General features: G+C 38.7%; 1 protein-coding gene and 1 long non-coding RNA gene across 2 annotated transcripts; one reads left to right on the top strand and one right to left on the bottom strand.

The window, feature by feature from the left end:
- Positions 1-66: 66 nt before the first annotated feature.
- LOC146469234 (uncharacterized) lies at positions 67-2,128 on the bottom strand. The gene has a single exon (XM_085123495.1). It carries the CDS (start codon positions 1,804-1,806, stop codon positions 268-270), a length of 1,539 nt encoding a protein of 512 aa, XP_084979621.1. The 5' UTR covers positions 1,807-2,128; the 3' UTR covers positions 67-267.
- A 2,718-nt stretch (positions 2,129-4,846) lies between these two features.
- Positions 4,847-6,079, top strand: LOC146469233 (uncharacterized). The gene is made up of 2 exons (XR_014867254.1): positions 4,847-4,965; positions 5,677-6,079. It is a non-coding gene; the product is annotated as an uncharacterized LOC146469233 (long non-coding RNA).
- The last annotated feature ends 9,382 nt before the right edge of the window (positions 6,080-15,461 follow it).

Below are 15,461 nucleotides of genomic sequence, written 5' to 3'. Positions count from 1 at the left end.
CACAACTACAAAGTGCAAATTAGCATTTAGCAACCTAAAACAATATAGACCTAAACATGAGGAATAAATTACAGAGTTTGTGAGTTTTTCCCCATGGCCCAGAGCCTCGCAGTGACATCTCTTGTTTTAGGCTGAACTTTAAAATATCGAAATTGGGCTGTTGTGGAAGATGCCACATAACACTGTCCTCCCAAGCATCAATTTACATACTTGTGTTTCTGATTTTAGGGAAAAAATACAGTGTTTAGTTCTCTATAAGTAAGTATTTCATTGAGGAGCGTGGTTGGAAAGCAAGTTTTCCAGGAACTCAAGGGCCCTCTGGAAAATATCTATGGCAAAAGCACTTGAATTCTCAAGTGGATCAATTTCATTTGTCAGCCTAGAGATAATGTCATCTGGTAGATTCAAATCCACTTCATTGACTTCAACAGTAGACAGACCATCATCTGGTGGAGGTGGTGCGTTAGGGTCAAAACCAAACCACTCATAGTCATCGCCACTGACATTAACATCACTTCTCACATCAGCCACTGCAACAAGTCTTCCGTTCACCCTGTCTATCATTCCATTAGACCAGATTTGTTCCGGACTCCAATTTCTTTCAGCTCTTATGGGGTGCTTGTTCCAGGCCTCAACAAAACTAGCAATTGCAGCATTAATTCTAGGCAAGTAAACATAATGCAGAACAAACAAATGAAGGGGATTGGCGATGTCAAGCAAACCAGATTCCTCCAAGGATTTGAAGGTGTAGTAAAACACATTACCGAAACATCGAAACACATCACGCCATAACTGCTCTATTCTCTGATTACGTGTAGAGCTTCCAACAAGTGCAGATCCACGATCTTGGCCTCGAAATGCAATCATGCGTTCCCATACCAAAACGTTTTCACCTCCATGGTCAGTCCGTACTCTAGATGGCCACGAGTACCTTTCGACACCCTGCAGAAAAAGGCCTTCAACAGTCTCCTTTCTGTTGTTTGTAGAACACTTCAAAAAACAAATTAAACGAGAGTAGCCATCTATACAACCGTGTATAACGAAACCCCATGTAATCAAACTGTGATGGCCGTCTATATGCCATAAACTGTTAGGACCAGGCACTGAATAAGCTCTCCTAGAAATTACTGTTGCCCATCTCAAACGGCAGTTGATCGGATCAACTCGTGAAATGCTGGCCCGAATACGATCCCTTTGAACATTGATCCCCATACTTCTCAAGTGGCCACGAACCATTGAGTAACCCACAAGGCCTCCTTGCACGCTCATGAAAGCACGCACAATATCATCAAGATTCGTATTTGTGATATTTGTAAAGCCAGTTTCCTCAGTAATACCAAGTTCTCGTACCCGTCGCCACAGGGTCCATCGCGAAACTAGAAGAAGTCCGGCGATGTCTTTCCACTTGAATCCTAAAGCCCTAAAGTGTAACAAAGTCTCTTCATCGATCTCGTACTTTGGTCTTCCCGGTCCTCTGCTTACGGTACGCTCTGGCGGACTTAGCAGATAAACTGCTAAGTGGGTACAATTTGGAGTGTTGGTTAGCTCCATTTCTGTCAATTTTCGACACCAAAGATGATACAGTACTCTCAAATTATTAGCAACCTCGGTCAACTCTGCTTTGTGCTCGTTAACAACCGGTAATACGTTTTCCACAAATTTTGCTGCTGCGTCTAAACGATTGATAGCCCACTCAATAAATGATCGGGAAGTGCTATTTTCTCCCTCTTCACAAATGTTTAACACACTTAAAACATCCTCAAAGCAATCCATGAAAGATTGCTCGTCTACTGTTCTAGTAGCCATTTTGATTTTTGGCGGGAATCAATCAGGTTTTGTGCCGGGAAGGGAATGGGTTCCATGTTTGGGATTGGTGGGTGGGGAGGGACGGGGTATTTTGTTGAATGAAGAAATTTACAATGTCCGGGAACTTAACTCACAAAACAGTCATGATTTTTGTTGAATGAAAAAAGTCTGTATTGAAGTTGAACAGTTATTTTTGTTGAGTGTTAAATAAATATGACAGTTGAAGTTGAACAAATGTTGTTGTTGAACGAAAATAATTTTAGTTGAAGTTGAACAAATATTGTTGTTGAACGAAAATAATTTAAGTTGAAGTTGAAGGAAAATGCGCATTGTTGAATATAAATATAAAACGTTGAATACAAATATATCTTGTTGAACATAAATAAAAGTTGTTGAATATAAATATGCAAGTTGTTGAATTTTGCAACATTTGGCCAACCATACGCAAGGACCTCGTATTTGACCAACTTGAAAGCCTTACTATTGAAATTAGCAAACCAAGAAGCAAGTCTTTTATTGTTGCTGCATGGTATAGACCTCCCAATTCGCCTTTCGAATTATTTTCCGATTTTGAATCTCTTGTTGGAAAGCTGGATGCTGAAGGGAAAGAGTATTACCTCATGGGCGTTATTAAACATTACTGATATTTCAATCTAAAACAACATATTAACGAAGAGTAACGCCTGTGAGTGGCACTTTAATAATTATTGATGTTATTTTTACTAGTCACCCGGACAATGTATCTTGCTTTTGAGTATCTCATGTCGGAATCAGTGACCACAGTTTGATCTATGTTTTTCGTAAAATTTCATTGCCATCCGCCGTTAGGAGAAATAATACTGTTTTGTATAGCCAATTTAAAAATTTTGATCGTAACAAGTTTCGGTCAGACATCTTGGCTCAACCATGGGCTGATCTCATGGGAATGGATAACCCCAATGAAGTGTGGTTGAAATGGAAAGCTTTGTTCTCAGAAGTGTGTGATCTGCATGCTCCACTCCACACTAAATACGTTCGTGCTTCTAAAAGTCCATGGCTTACTCCTGAGCTTAAGAATTTGATGTATCGGAGAGATCGTCTTAAAATTAAGGCTTTGCGGACGCGCGATCCAAGTGATTGGAATAATTTTTGGAAGTTGCGTAATGAAGTGAACAATGCGATCAAGAATGTAAAAAAATCCTATTATAAAACTTTTGAAGCCTACAACGGAAATTCGCGCAAGACTTGGGAAACTATCAATGAGGTGACACGTCACAAATCGGATAAAGCTGCAATTAACGAGCTAGAGCTCCGTGGAACGATTTTAACAAATTTGAACGAAATCGCAGAGGGTTTTATTAAATTTTTTGCGGAAATCGGTCCCGAACTGTCCAAGGATATAGAAGAAGTCAGCACCTCTTTCGATGAATATATTGACCAAACCAGCAATTGTTTTAGTTTCCAGCGTGTGACTCAATTGCACGTTTTGTCCCACCTAAATAAATTTTGCAAGAGAAAAGCTACAGGCCTGGATTCTGTGTAAGCAAGACTTCTAAGAGAATGTCCCAATTTAATCTCCGGGTCACTCTCTCTGATATTCAATCAGTCGATCGATACTGCTTTTTTTCCTGATGAATGGAAGAACGCAAGAATTACGCCTCTTTTTAAGAAATGAGGAAGTAGGAATGATCCTTCTAATTATCGAGCGATATTGATTATCCCGGTTGTGGCCAAGGTTTGTGAGCGAATTATTTATGATCAGTTGTATCATTACCAAAATGAAAACAACCTTTTCAATAGACACCAATCCGGTTTTCGCTTGCTTCATTCTAGTTACTGCATTGATCGAAGTGACTGATAACTGGTCTTTAAACATCAATCTTGGCTTTATTAATGCCTTTGTATTTTTAGATCTTAAGGTACCTGCCCAGGCTAATTTTGGTCATTTTAAATGCAAAACACCGTTCATAGTATGTCCCTGGATACGTTAAAAGCTTCAAAATATTAATGACAAACTTAAATGGTACACCAAAAAAACCTTTTTTGTGTGTCAGAGACCTCCATGTGGGATTTTTGAGTAAACCACTAACCTACGCCTAGAATTATAATTTGCATCTTTCTCCGTAATAGTTCAAACAAATCTACAAGCAAAAACGTGCATATATAAAGATAAATTAAAAGTAAGTTTTCTGTGGTTGGGGAGGACCTTAGTTGAAAAATCCTTGAAATTATTGCAGTAGGACAAAAAATTAACTTCCAGGGACTGGAACATTTCGTCATTTGCATGAGTGTCTTCCCCCAACCACACGTTTCTTTGTTATTACCTACGAAAGATCCTGCCAAGTTTGGGGGAAAACAGGCTTTTCGTTGATTCTTAAAAACAGAAATTTGCCATTCTATTCATGACATTTTCTGCATAAAAGGCATCTGGAAAGGAAAACTTGAAGCAAATATCAACAAAACAGTGGCTAAAATGCTTTGTTCCAATTTTTGCTGCTATATTGAATTGATTTCCGCTGATCAATAGGCCTTAAGACGTAGTTTAGCCTCTTTCTACCCTCCCCCCACCCTCTCTAACGTTGTTTGGTTGATGGGTTTCTATGGAACATCATGCTGGGGCCAATGACAACATGCATCACATCCGGTAACGCGAGATGAGCAATTCGTAATATGGGACCGAAGAAGCTATCGAAACGCAAAAGAAAGAAATTACTAAAAGAAAAAGCTCAAAAAGCAGTGAAAATAAGAGGAGTTGGAGTGGGAAGTAGACAAAAGTTTGCTTTGGCAGCTAACTGGAGGGAAGAGCCATACAAGAGCAGTGATCGTGAGCGAGGTGTTCGCAAAAGACTGAGCTATGTCAGTCCTGGGAAAACGAAGTACTGGTCACAAAAAGTGTTGAGAAAGAATTGGTTTCTCGTAACCTAAAGGATTGTCTTTATGACAAGTCGGCAAGTTCTACGGAGGATAACTCAGATGGTGATGATGAAGACTACTGTGAGGGCGATAGAGATGCGAAAAAGCGAAAGCTACAGTCATCTGATGAGCCGGATGAGTCATCAGACAAGAACAAAGGCTGTCTGGAAATCGAGAGGCGATTGTTTGTCTGCGAGTCCACACAACTTATGGATATGGTGGAACAAATAAATGCCATGACTCAGTGTTCAATTCCTGAATGCAATGGTAGGTAAATTCATTTATTTGAACAAGTAGTGAGCCAAATTTTTCACCGTGACATAACTTCTACGCATGCATACTAGCTCATACTTTACAAATAGTAAGTAAGGACTTTCACAATGTAAGCCATTCAAACAATAGTCTGATTTTATCCATGCTTGTTTGCAAAACCTATATAAATGTGTAAATCCTCACTCACTGCTGAGTTTATTCTGTTATATTTATGTACTGGTATGGTACATTTGCTTCTTGTAGGACTTGTAATCTTTTACTCATCATTATATGGCTGTGTGTTATCTAAAGAGCTCACTTGAATGGTTAATTTTAGTTCAGGTGTAAAGACCAGTATTTTGTTCTAGACTCCTCATTTTCCATTATAATACATACATTCAGTTACTCCCTGAAAGGGTTTTTCAGCACCAATATAGTATTACCATATCAAACAATTTATCTGAGATCTATTTAAATAGTAATGAAATAAACTATGTTACTTTTCTACCAGATCAAAGAAAGCTTATCAAGGTTTACCTCACTGAAAGAACCTATGAACTTTTTTTCCCTATTGTTTTCTTGGCTCTATTATTTCAGATTTTTTGTTTTATCTGTGTTATGTCAACAGTGAGTTCAACAGGTTCTCAAGTGTACACCAACGATGAGCCACTAATTACCAGCTGGTTTTTTTATACACTAATACGGAGAACTACATTCTTTCAACAGGTTTTCTTGTTGAAGCAAAAGTTGAACCAACAGGTCTTGAAGCTTAAAAATTGACAGATGTTACTGGTGTATTCTCGCTATCATAGAAGGGACGACCTTTCACTGGCCATCGGTAAAGTTAATTTACAAAGTCAAATCAGTAGGCTTTGGAAACTTAAGCAGCCACGAATTAACGCTTTGTTTTGTATTTTTCGCTTAGAGTTTACTGTTGTGGTCTACTTGTACAAAATATTCTTGCCAGCCTACTGCACGAACCACAGAAACATAACATTTTATTTATTCCATATTGTTTGTACAGAACTTTTGTTCTTGTTTTGATTATGTGAACCTTTACATAATTGGATCAATATAGACACTGTTACGCTTTACATCTTCTAATATTAAAAGCAAATGATCACATATACTTGCCATTGCTTATGGGAATAAGGCATTCCACAGTTACTGTATACATTCACGAGAATGGTATTTGGCCCTTTCAAGGCCTTTAAATACTGAGGAATGTTAATATGACCCTTTTAAGACGAATTCTAAAGGAACCTGTTTTCAGCAGACAACCTGTATAATTTAAGCGGACATGTGGAAGGGTCCCGAGGGTGTCCGCTTAATACAGGTTTGACTGTATTTAAGAAGATGGACACATTTTAAGATTTGTTAACGAATGCATTTGAAATAGAGTTCCCAAATACCTTTTTAATTATTTTAATGTGAGAAACCATGACATCCACCACTAAAAAACTAGAAATAATGACCTTATTTTGGAAAAAGTTAACTAAGAATGCACCAAGCGCACTTTCTTCTACAAAGGTGCAGACATTTTTAATAATTCTTAGAATTTATGGCTTTGTGAAACTTCCTTTTAATGTTACTATAATAGTATTGTGATCTCCTTTTATTTTTATTAACAGGACCTGCATTGATAGCAGTTTTCTTCCTAAAACTGATGCAGCAATCCTGTATAAATATGTTTGAACTATTATTATTATTACTATTATTATTATTACTATTATTATTATTATTATTATTTTTATTATTATTATGGCAGTAAAAACTTCTGGATGCCCAGATATCAAAAACAATGATTGGGTGGCCAGCCGTAGCCAATTAATGTAACGACCAAAGTTCATACAATTAAACTCCGAACTCCTAATACTCGTTATTTTTATTATTATTATTACTATTATTATTATTATTATTATTGTTATTGTTATTGTTATTGTTGTTATTATTATTATTATTATTATTAATAAGCCCACGAAACACCAGATGATGCCATGATTATTGATAAGCCCATGAAAACACAAGATGATGCCATTGTTAGTTCACTACAGCAGAGTGTGCGAAGAGAGAAAAATGAAATGTTTCGAACAAGTCTGAATGACATCAAGAACTCTCTTACTCCCAAGACACAACGCGCTGTCGAACTTGCTTCTGAAAAAGGTGCATCTAACTGGCTGACAGTCATACCGATCGATGAAATGGGCTTCAGTCTGAACAAGGGCGAGTTTCGAGACGTTCTAAAGCTCAGATGACTGGGAAATTGCCGACAAGCCATCTATTTGCGTGTGTGGCGATGTCTTTAACGTTGATCATGCAATGGTCTGTGGCGGCTTCATAATGCAGCGCCATAATGAGCTAGGAGATCTTGAGGCAGGCATGCTCAGCATGGTCTGCAATGATGTCGAGATTGAGCCCGTCCTCCAGGAACTCGCAGGAGAGTCGCTTCCAAGCAGAGCTAACAGAGCTCCCGACGTTCACCTGGACATCCATGCCACAGATTTTTGGGAAAGACAAAGGTCAGCGTTCTTTGATGTACGGGTATGTTACCCCAACGCTGATTCTTATAGAGACCTGGACCTCAAGCAGATATACAAGCAGCACGAGAATGACAAGAAGAGATTGTATACGCAAAGAGTGATGGACGTGGAACAGGGAACATTTACACCATTTGTCTTTACAAAAACAGGCGGCATATGAGAGGGCAAGAGATACCATGACAGGCTGAAAGAGCTAGTCGCAGCGAAGAAAGGAGAGAACTATGCCACCACTGTCTCTTGGATACGTTCTAAAGTATCCTTTGCCATCCTTAGGTCGGCTTTACTCTGTGTTAGAGGGTCAAGAACAGTTAGAAGAGAAATTAGAGGCAATGTTCGAGAAGCGGACTTTGAATTAGATCGATGCCTCGCCAAAATCTAGGTCCTATGATTTTTATATATACTTTTCCTTGTTTCTTTTTTTTTATGATATAGTTTGATGGGTTTTTTTAGGTAAAAATCAATGAACGAATAATATTGTTGTAACTTGATGAGATTTTTTTCCCCTTTTCTTCAAAAAAATTGTGCTTAAAAATAGTCTCTTTTTATCTAAAAGAATTGCAAATAAGTTTTAATAGCTACTTTTAACCTGTAAATAACATTTTATTTGGGATATTTTAATAGAGATTTTTCTATTTAATTATTATTATTATTATTATTATTATTAATTCAATTGTATTACCGTAAATTGTTTTCCTAATCATCTTTCACTGTTTTGTTTTGTCTGTTTTTGACAGAAACAAGATGGTAACCGAGTGGCCAACTGATTTAGAAATCCCATCATTCAGAGCCCATCAAATTGATGAAAATGTGAAGCTGAATGAGTTTGTGAAACGACTTACTGAAGGAAAAGAATTGGTTAAATACACTTTCCAAGAGCGTGTATTTGGTGCCAATGCCATAAGACAAAAATAATTAATGGTCATGGACCACATGAGGAAAAGAGAAGGAAGGGGAAGAATTTCGATATCCTAAGGGGTCAAGCACCTTTGGCAGAGTCAAGTCATGGTGACACTGAAAGTGTTGAGTCTGAAAATAACTCAGCTGCTTCTTCACCTCCTTCATACAAGAAAATCAAATGTTTGCAGACTACCTTCTTCTTCTTCTTCTTCTTCTTCTTCTTCTTCTTCTTCTTCTTCTTCTTCTTCTTCTTCTTCTTCTTCTTCTTCTTCTTCTTCTTCTTCTTCTTCTTCTTCTTCTTCTTCTTCATCTTCTTCTTCTTCTTCTTCTTCTTCTTCTTCTTCTTCTTCATCTTCATCTTCATCTTCTTCTTCTTCTTCTTCTTCTTCTTCTTCTTCTTCTTCTTCTTCTTCTTCTTCTTCTTCTTCTTCTTCTTCTTCTTCTTCTTCTTCTTCTTCCAAGAAACCCCACCTCCTTCAAAAATGAAAATTCTTGTGAGGGGTTGTTAAAAGTAAATAAATAAATTGGCTGATTGGCATCCAGGAAAGTTCAGTGTTTAATTCCCATGCATTCAAGGGGCGAGGGGACTCCTTTATACGTCCAAGCTATGTACATGCAATGTATGTGACACCAAAGGGTGTCATGGTATTTGATCTCTTTTGCCAAAGTTTGGTGAGGAATTGGGTATGGACTCTAGGACATTGACCCTTGCAGCATCTTCTTTGATAGAGCACCAGTTTGTGGGCCTTCCATGTAACGATGTTTGCTTTTGCTTGCTTCACAGTGAATGCAGCATCCTCTTTAACTTCGTGTAGCACATCAACTGTGTCCTGCGACATCATAATATTTATCACTAGAGAGCTGGTGACGCAGCGTATCTGATGAACGAAGTGTGCGAAACAGGGAGCCTGTCTTATGTGATGTGAATATGATAGCGGTCATTTGTCAGTAAGGAGAACAATAATCAACCCTTTGATCTATGATGGCTTTGTATGGCACATTAAGCCAAGAAACTGATACTTAGAAAACATCTTATTAAAGGTGAGCTAAATATGAGCTTTCTTTTGTTTGTTCCATCGTAATATTGAGGAAAACAAGAAAATTACAAAAGTCTTTGGCGATTTTGAAACGTGCGATTTTGAAAAGATTTCAAGAAAACAAAACCATTATGTTGCTAGAACTACGATTGGGTATATTTAGTCAATTTATGAAGGCCTTTCATTTTTTTATCATGTGCCACCCTTTGCTTGATGCTTCTGACTGAGGAAGTTCAACCGACTAAAAGGAGTTTTAAGCAAGCTTGCCAAAGTATACGATCCCCTGGGTCTGGTCTCGCCTGTGACGTTTGAAGGCAAAATGATCTACTATGTGTGCAATCAGAAACAAGCCTGGGATACCAAGCTCACAGGGCCACTATTAAAGAGATGTCAAAAATGGGAGTAGTTCCTGTCTTTGGAAGTGTCAGTGCCAAGGTCATGCACAAGCTCCCAAGAGCCCTTGCAAGACATCAAACTGCACAACTCTGGTGACGGTAGCAAAATGGGAGTGGGAGCAGCAGTCTACGCTGTAGTGAGGCAAGAGTCGGGAACAACTCAATGCCTGGTAGCTGCTAAAGCACGTCTTGCAAAGGGAGGACTGGAGCTGGTTGCCGGCCATATGGTGACCAACTTACTAACCAACGTGAGAAATTCTTTAAAGGGGCTTCTGATTTCCAACATGTATGCCTGGCTGGACAGTACAGTTGCATTGCATTGGATACAAGGGGGAGGAGAGTACAAGCAGTTTGCCAGAACAGAGTGGAAAAGATAATAGCACTGTCAGATATTGGATGGCTACATGTCAGCTCCGAGGAGAACCTGGCCGACCTGGCTAGCCGTGGGGGATCTGTGAGTGGATCTATACGTTGGTGGAATTGACCCAAGTGGCTAACTAATAGAGACGAATGTTCACCTCACCCAATGACTTAAACTTTCCCGGCCACAGAGGTAAAAGGCAAAGCTATTCAACAACTATTATCGGTGGTGCAGCCCAAAGCTTCAAGTGACTGGTTAGATTTGTTAGGAAAGCACAAACTGAAACCCACCCTAAGAGTTGTTGCTTGGGTTACCGGGTTCTTAACTAACTGCAAAACACCCAAGAGACTGAGAGGTCCTTTAACAGCTTTTGAAATAGAGAGCGTGAAATGCGAATGGATCAGACGAGTACAAAAACAAATCCCCTCAAATCCAGAGCAGTTTAAACCTTCAGCCGAACATGGATGGACCTCTTAAGTGCTGTAGGCATATTCAGGGTAAGCATCCCATACACCTACCAGAAAATGCCACATTTACAAGCAAGCCAGTGAGGCAGGTGCACTGTGAGACCCTACGTGGGGGAGTGGGGCTAACAATGGCGACTTGTGAAGCAAGTGATAAAGAAGTGCTGGGGGTGTAAGAGGTTTCAGGCTACAGCAATTGCAGCACCCCCTGCAGGTCTTCTGTCAACCAATAGGGCAGAAGGAAATACAGCATTTGAGGTCACATTAATCTGATTAAAGTACTTTGAATGGCTGGTTATTGTTACTGCATGACAGATTTCGCTAGATCGAATTCAATTGTTTTGAAAAGATTAAGTTTTTCTTAATCAATTTTTATTTTAATTTCATACACAATATTTACAAAACGAAACGATACAATAATTATAATATTTACAGTACTAACAATACTTACTATGCTTACATTATTAACAACACTAGGTAGCACAGAAAAATAGTACATAATACAAAGCACTCAAATAAGATCTTAAAAAAAGAATACAAAAAAGCACCGAGCAAGTGGAGAACAGACTGTGATTTGTAAAATTGAACTTTTCTAGTGATTAAAGCAACATGAGCTTTTACTTAAGTGAACTGTCGTGGATTTCTTGGGGCAAGGGAGCCATTCGCGACAGTAAGATTTTGCCTTGAAGAGAAAAGGTTCTCTGCTCTTCTACGTAATTTTGACACCTCTCTAGTGAAATTGTGTGGCCTTTGTTTTTCAGGAGTACAGACTCCACAAACTTATAAAATACAGGTTTGTCTGCTGTCTTTAAATGTAAGAGGTTGCATGCGTGTTAATAAAATATGTCTGCTGATCAGAATGCTGAGGCCAGTACCCATACCAAATCAGGATCAGACACTGGTTGGTTACATGTAGTCCAAGCCATGCCAAGAATTTTCTGTAGTGTGAATGGGCCGTCAGTTTCTTGAACAGCAGCTTGCGATCATCACAGCCCTTACCTCGAAGGAAGTCCATGGTAAGGAAAAGATATTTTTTCCCCGTCTAAAGGAGGCATCACTTCAGCAAAGGAGTTAGTGGCTGCATTGAATCCACTCAAAATTGCAACAACAGCATTGTGTGAGGTGGGTGTTCCTACTATTTCACTTACAGTATTTTGCCTCTACAACACCAGCTGCTTAAATGCACTATGGCAGTTGAAGCCTGAAAATATAGTGTCAACCAAGTAAAACAGGAAAGCAAGCAAAACGTGCGGTGGCAATTGAATTATCCACAAGATTTTAGGACAAAGAAATAAAGAAGTTCGTAACCCTAGATCCCTTTTTGATCCACATTTCAAGCAGACTCCATTTCTATGTGAGGAGGAGAGATTGGATGCCTACTGGGAACTAATATTAGATACTGTTTCTTCCCTCAAAGCAAAAGCTGTTTTCAAGGCTGAACGGATCGAGCATCAACAAGTTACTGAACTAACATGTGAAGAGCCATTACTTCAGACTTTCACAGAAGACCCTTAAGAGCATTGTGCCAAGTAAACCAAGTTAGACGTGGAGGAAACTAAGTTAGCGGTTAAGCTAAGTGCATTGTTAACTCTCTTTCAAGATAATTACATGACAACAATTTACAAGCCAACGTCACATCAAGAGCTATGTGAGGGAGTGGTCTCATTGTGCAAAAAGAGCCAACCATAAGAGCTACAGAAATCCCCTCCCCTGCTGGAGTTAGTATAGCTTTAAATACCCTGCATTATCCCTAGTTGCAAAGAAGTATCTTTTTACTCCCTGCCACCTCAGTGCCAGCAGAGAATGTTTTCTACAGCTGGTGATCATGGCACAGAGACCACAGCTGAAGTCACAGCATGCTCATAAGTTTAGTTTACTTAGAAAGAACTGGAACTCTTAAGAAGTAAAAAACTATGTTTCAGCTGTATTGGTAGTATTCCGGATTAAAAACACTGTAATTAAGACAGCAGTTTAAGCTTATGGATTTAGACTCACTTTTAGAGATAGCTATATTTGTTTTTAAAAGTTTGTTAACTAAAGTACTGTTATTTAATGTTTAAAAAACGAGCAGGAGTGTTTTATCAAAGAACTGTGCAAAGAGAATGGTGAAAGGTATCCTCCCTGGCTGCTGTACAGCGTTGTGTGTGGAATTCAGCACTTTCTGGAAGATGCAAATGGTACTGATGCAGTGAGGAAAATGGACAAGAATGAGCACAGGTAATTGTCTAATATGCCTTTACCAGATTACTGTACTAATGGAATAGAGAATTTTTCCAGAGCTGTATTTAACAATTGTACTGTTAATTTTGTGCAAAAGTAAATTTACAGCATGTGTAATTTAGTTGACAGAACATTAAATATGTACCCACCGTTGCTGTGTTGATAATTAATTCATATTCGTAACTCACGTGCAGTATCTTTATATCTGATAAGACACTGCATACTAATAAGGAGGAAGTTTATTGATATAAAGTCACTGGATGTGATGCATTATCGACCATTTGACAGGTAAATGGGCTTGTGAATTATTAACAAGTTTTTGAAGATATGCTTTAATGGTTTGTGATTGACACGCGGTTCCCTATTTGGGCCTTAAAAGAAGAACAGGCTGTTCTGCTTTTGCTGGTGACTTAAAATGCCATCCTTTCTTTGAGTCCTGAAACGTAGTGTCAGAGCGGTAGCTAAAGTGGACACTTCACTCCAGAAACAGTCATAAAAGACATGAGTACATTTTCCAACAAAATTTAAGTGGAAATGTCAAACACCAAAATGACAGGGCCCCCACAAGCAGTTGTGTCACCAAGCCCAGCACATGGTCATCAATTTGATGTTGACATGGGTGGAAAAAAAATTAATGAAAAAAGATGACAGAGCCAAGAAACCCAAAGCCAGTAAGACACAGGAACTGTTCAAAACATTTTTAAGCAAAAGCAAAGAACATGACAAAGAAATGACGGAGCAGAAGATGGCACGTGAAAAGGAAATGCAAGCTGCCAAACATACTCTCATTCATCAATTTATGGGCTCACTTACTCAGCTACTTAAGAAGGACTAAAGGACTCTCACTTTTTATGTTTCTTAAAGTTCCTGTTCTGAAACAATAATTTATATTGAACCAATGTGTTTTTAAATAATATATTTTTAATAGCATACTTGCATCGATTCTCCTAATTAAATGCTATTTTTTGACAATATTATGAAAAAATTCTAATCTAACATTAACATGAATGCTAATTATCCTATTTTCAATTAAAATTGTTTCAATTTGAATGATTTTTTAATTATTATAGGTTGTTCATATGCATCAGAACAATTTTCTAACAGGGATTAAAATTGTTGTTGATTATACATAAAATTAGTTAGTTTGATCAATCAAGTATGAACTTCTTGTCTAAAGGTGTGCTTCCATGCAGAATTGGAATTCCATTTTGCATGAAAAAAGATTACACATCAAAATGTTGTTGTGAATCGTAAACTGGCTGGTTTACAGAAAATCCCTATTATATTTCATTTCTTGTTTCTATAATTTAGGTTTTTATTTGTTCGTGTGATTTTTTTGACGACCCTTCGGTAAACCACTTTCGTGATGTTGGTTTCCTCATTAAAGATTACCCTTACCCTTATTGTGCACCCTCCTTCCCTCATCGTTTCACCAAGGATTAAGGAGTGGAGGTGGTGGTGCGGGAATACCAATTATATTTGTTTGATCATCAAGTTCCTCCCCCATGTTGATGCAAATGTTGTGTAATACACAACAGGCAAGGAAAGTTTTGCTGGTTTTTTGTGGTCATCTAAGCATTTACTCAGACAACACCAGCGCACTTGTAATTTTCCAAACCCCTACTCAACTTTAACCCTTGTTCTGCAGTGTGATAGATTGAAGCTAGGTTCAGGAGCACCAGTTAGAGCAGTCTCCGGATATGGCATTAGTAATGTCTTGGAAACAGGATAGGCTGCATCACCTGGTAAAAATGGTGGAATATTGTATGTTGAGTTAAAATTCCCCCACCCCACCTTACTCAATTCTATCGCAGAGCTTGCTGTATCTATACACACATGCATCATGCATACTGCCAGGACATCCAACGCTAACATCCAAAACTTTTGAAAGCCGTGGAAGAAATGCCTCAACCCACCTGCAAGACGAAAATGTCAAGCCTACTGGGTTTTCAGAACTACTCGTCTAAGTTCCTGCCATGGCTTGCAGAGGTAGTACAATCATTAAGTGAGCTCACAGCAACAGAAGCCGAATTCCAATGGTTGACGCAACATGAATCAGCTTTCACAGACATTAAACAGTTAGTGGTTAATCATCCAGTGCTGAAGTTTTATGATCCACAAGGTGAAGTTGCACTACAATGTGAGGCAAATCAGTGTGACCTGGGAGTAATTTTACTCCAAGATGGGCAGCCGGTAGCCTTTGCATCAGGCACATTGTCACACACCGAGAGAAACTATGCACAAATTGGAAAGGAATACCTTGCTTTTGTTTTTGGTTGTCAGCACTTTGACCAGTACCTGGCCAGGAAAGACAACACCAATGTGGAGTCAGACCACAAACCATTTCAAGCCATTTTCAAGAAGCCTATTCATTCAGCCCCATGTTGCCTTCAGAGGATGTTGCTGAGACATTTGCGTTAGAATCTTGACATTAAAAACAAGAAAGGGAGCCATATGTTTTTGGCAGATCACCTTTCCAGAGCCACAGTTGGACAAGAGAAAGAAGCCAACAAACTAGACGAATATCACGTATTCACAACAGAGTTAGAGTTTAAACCCCCTAGACGCTATTAAGCTGTCACCTGAGCGATTGGACC

The sequence above is a fragment of the Pavona decussata genome, unplaced genomic scaffold (genome assembly GCF_977016875.1).
Source record: "Pavona decussata unplaced genomic scaffold, jaPavDecu1.1 SCAFFOLD_125, whole genome shotgun sequence".
Classification (NCBI taxonomy): domain Eukaryota; kingdom Metazoa; phylum Cnidaria; class Anthozoa; order Scleractinia; family Agariciidae; genus Pavona; species Pavona decussata.
This window is presented reverse-complemented; position numbering and strand designations above follow the sequence as displayed.

What these genes read in the sequence shown, in the direction of transcription:
- LOC146469234 (XM_085123495.1), bottom strand. Translation starts at nt 1,806, where the DNA reads ATGGCTACTAGAACAGTAGACGAGCAATCTTTCATGGATTGCTTTGAG.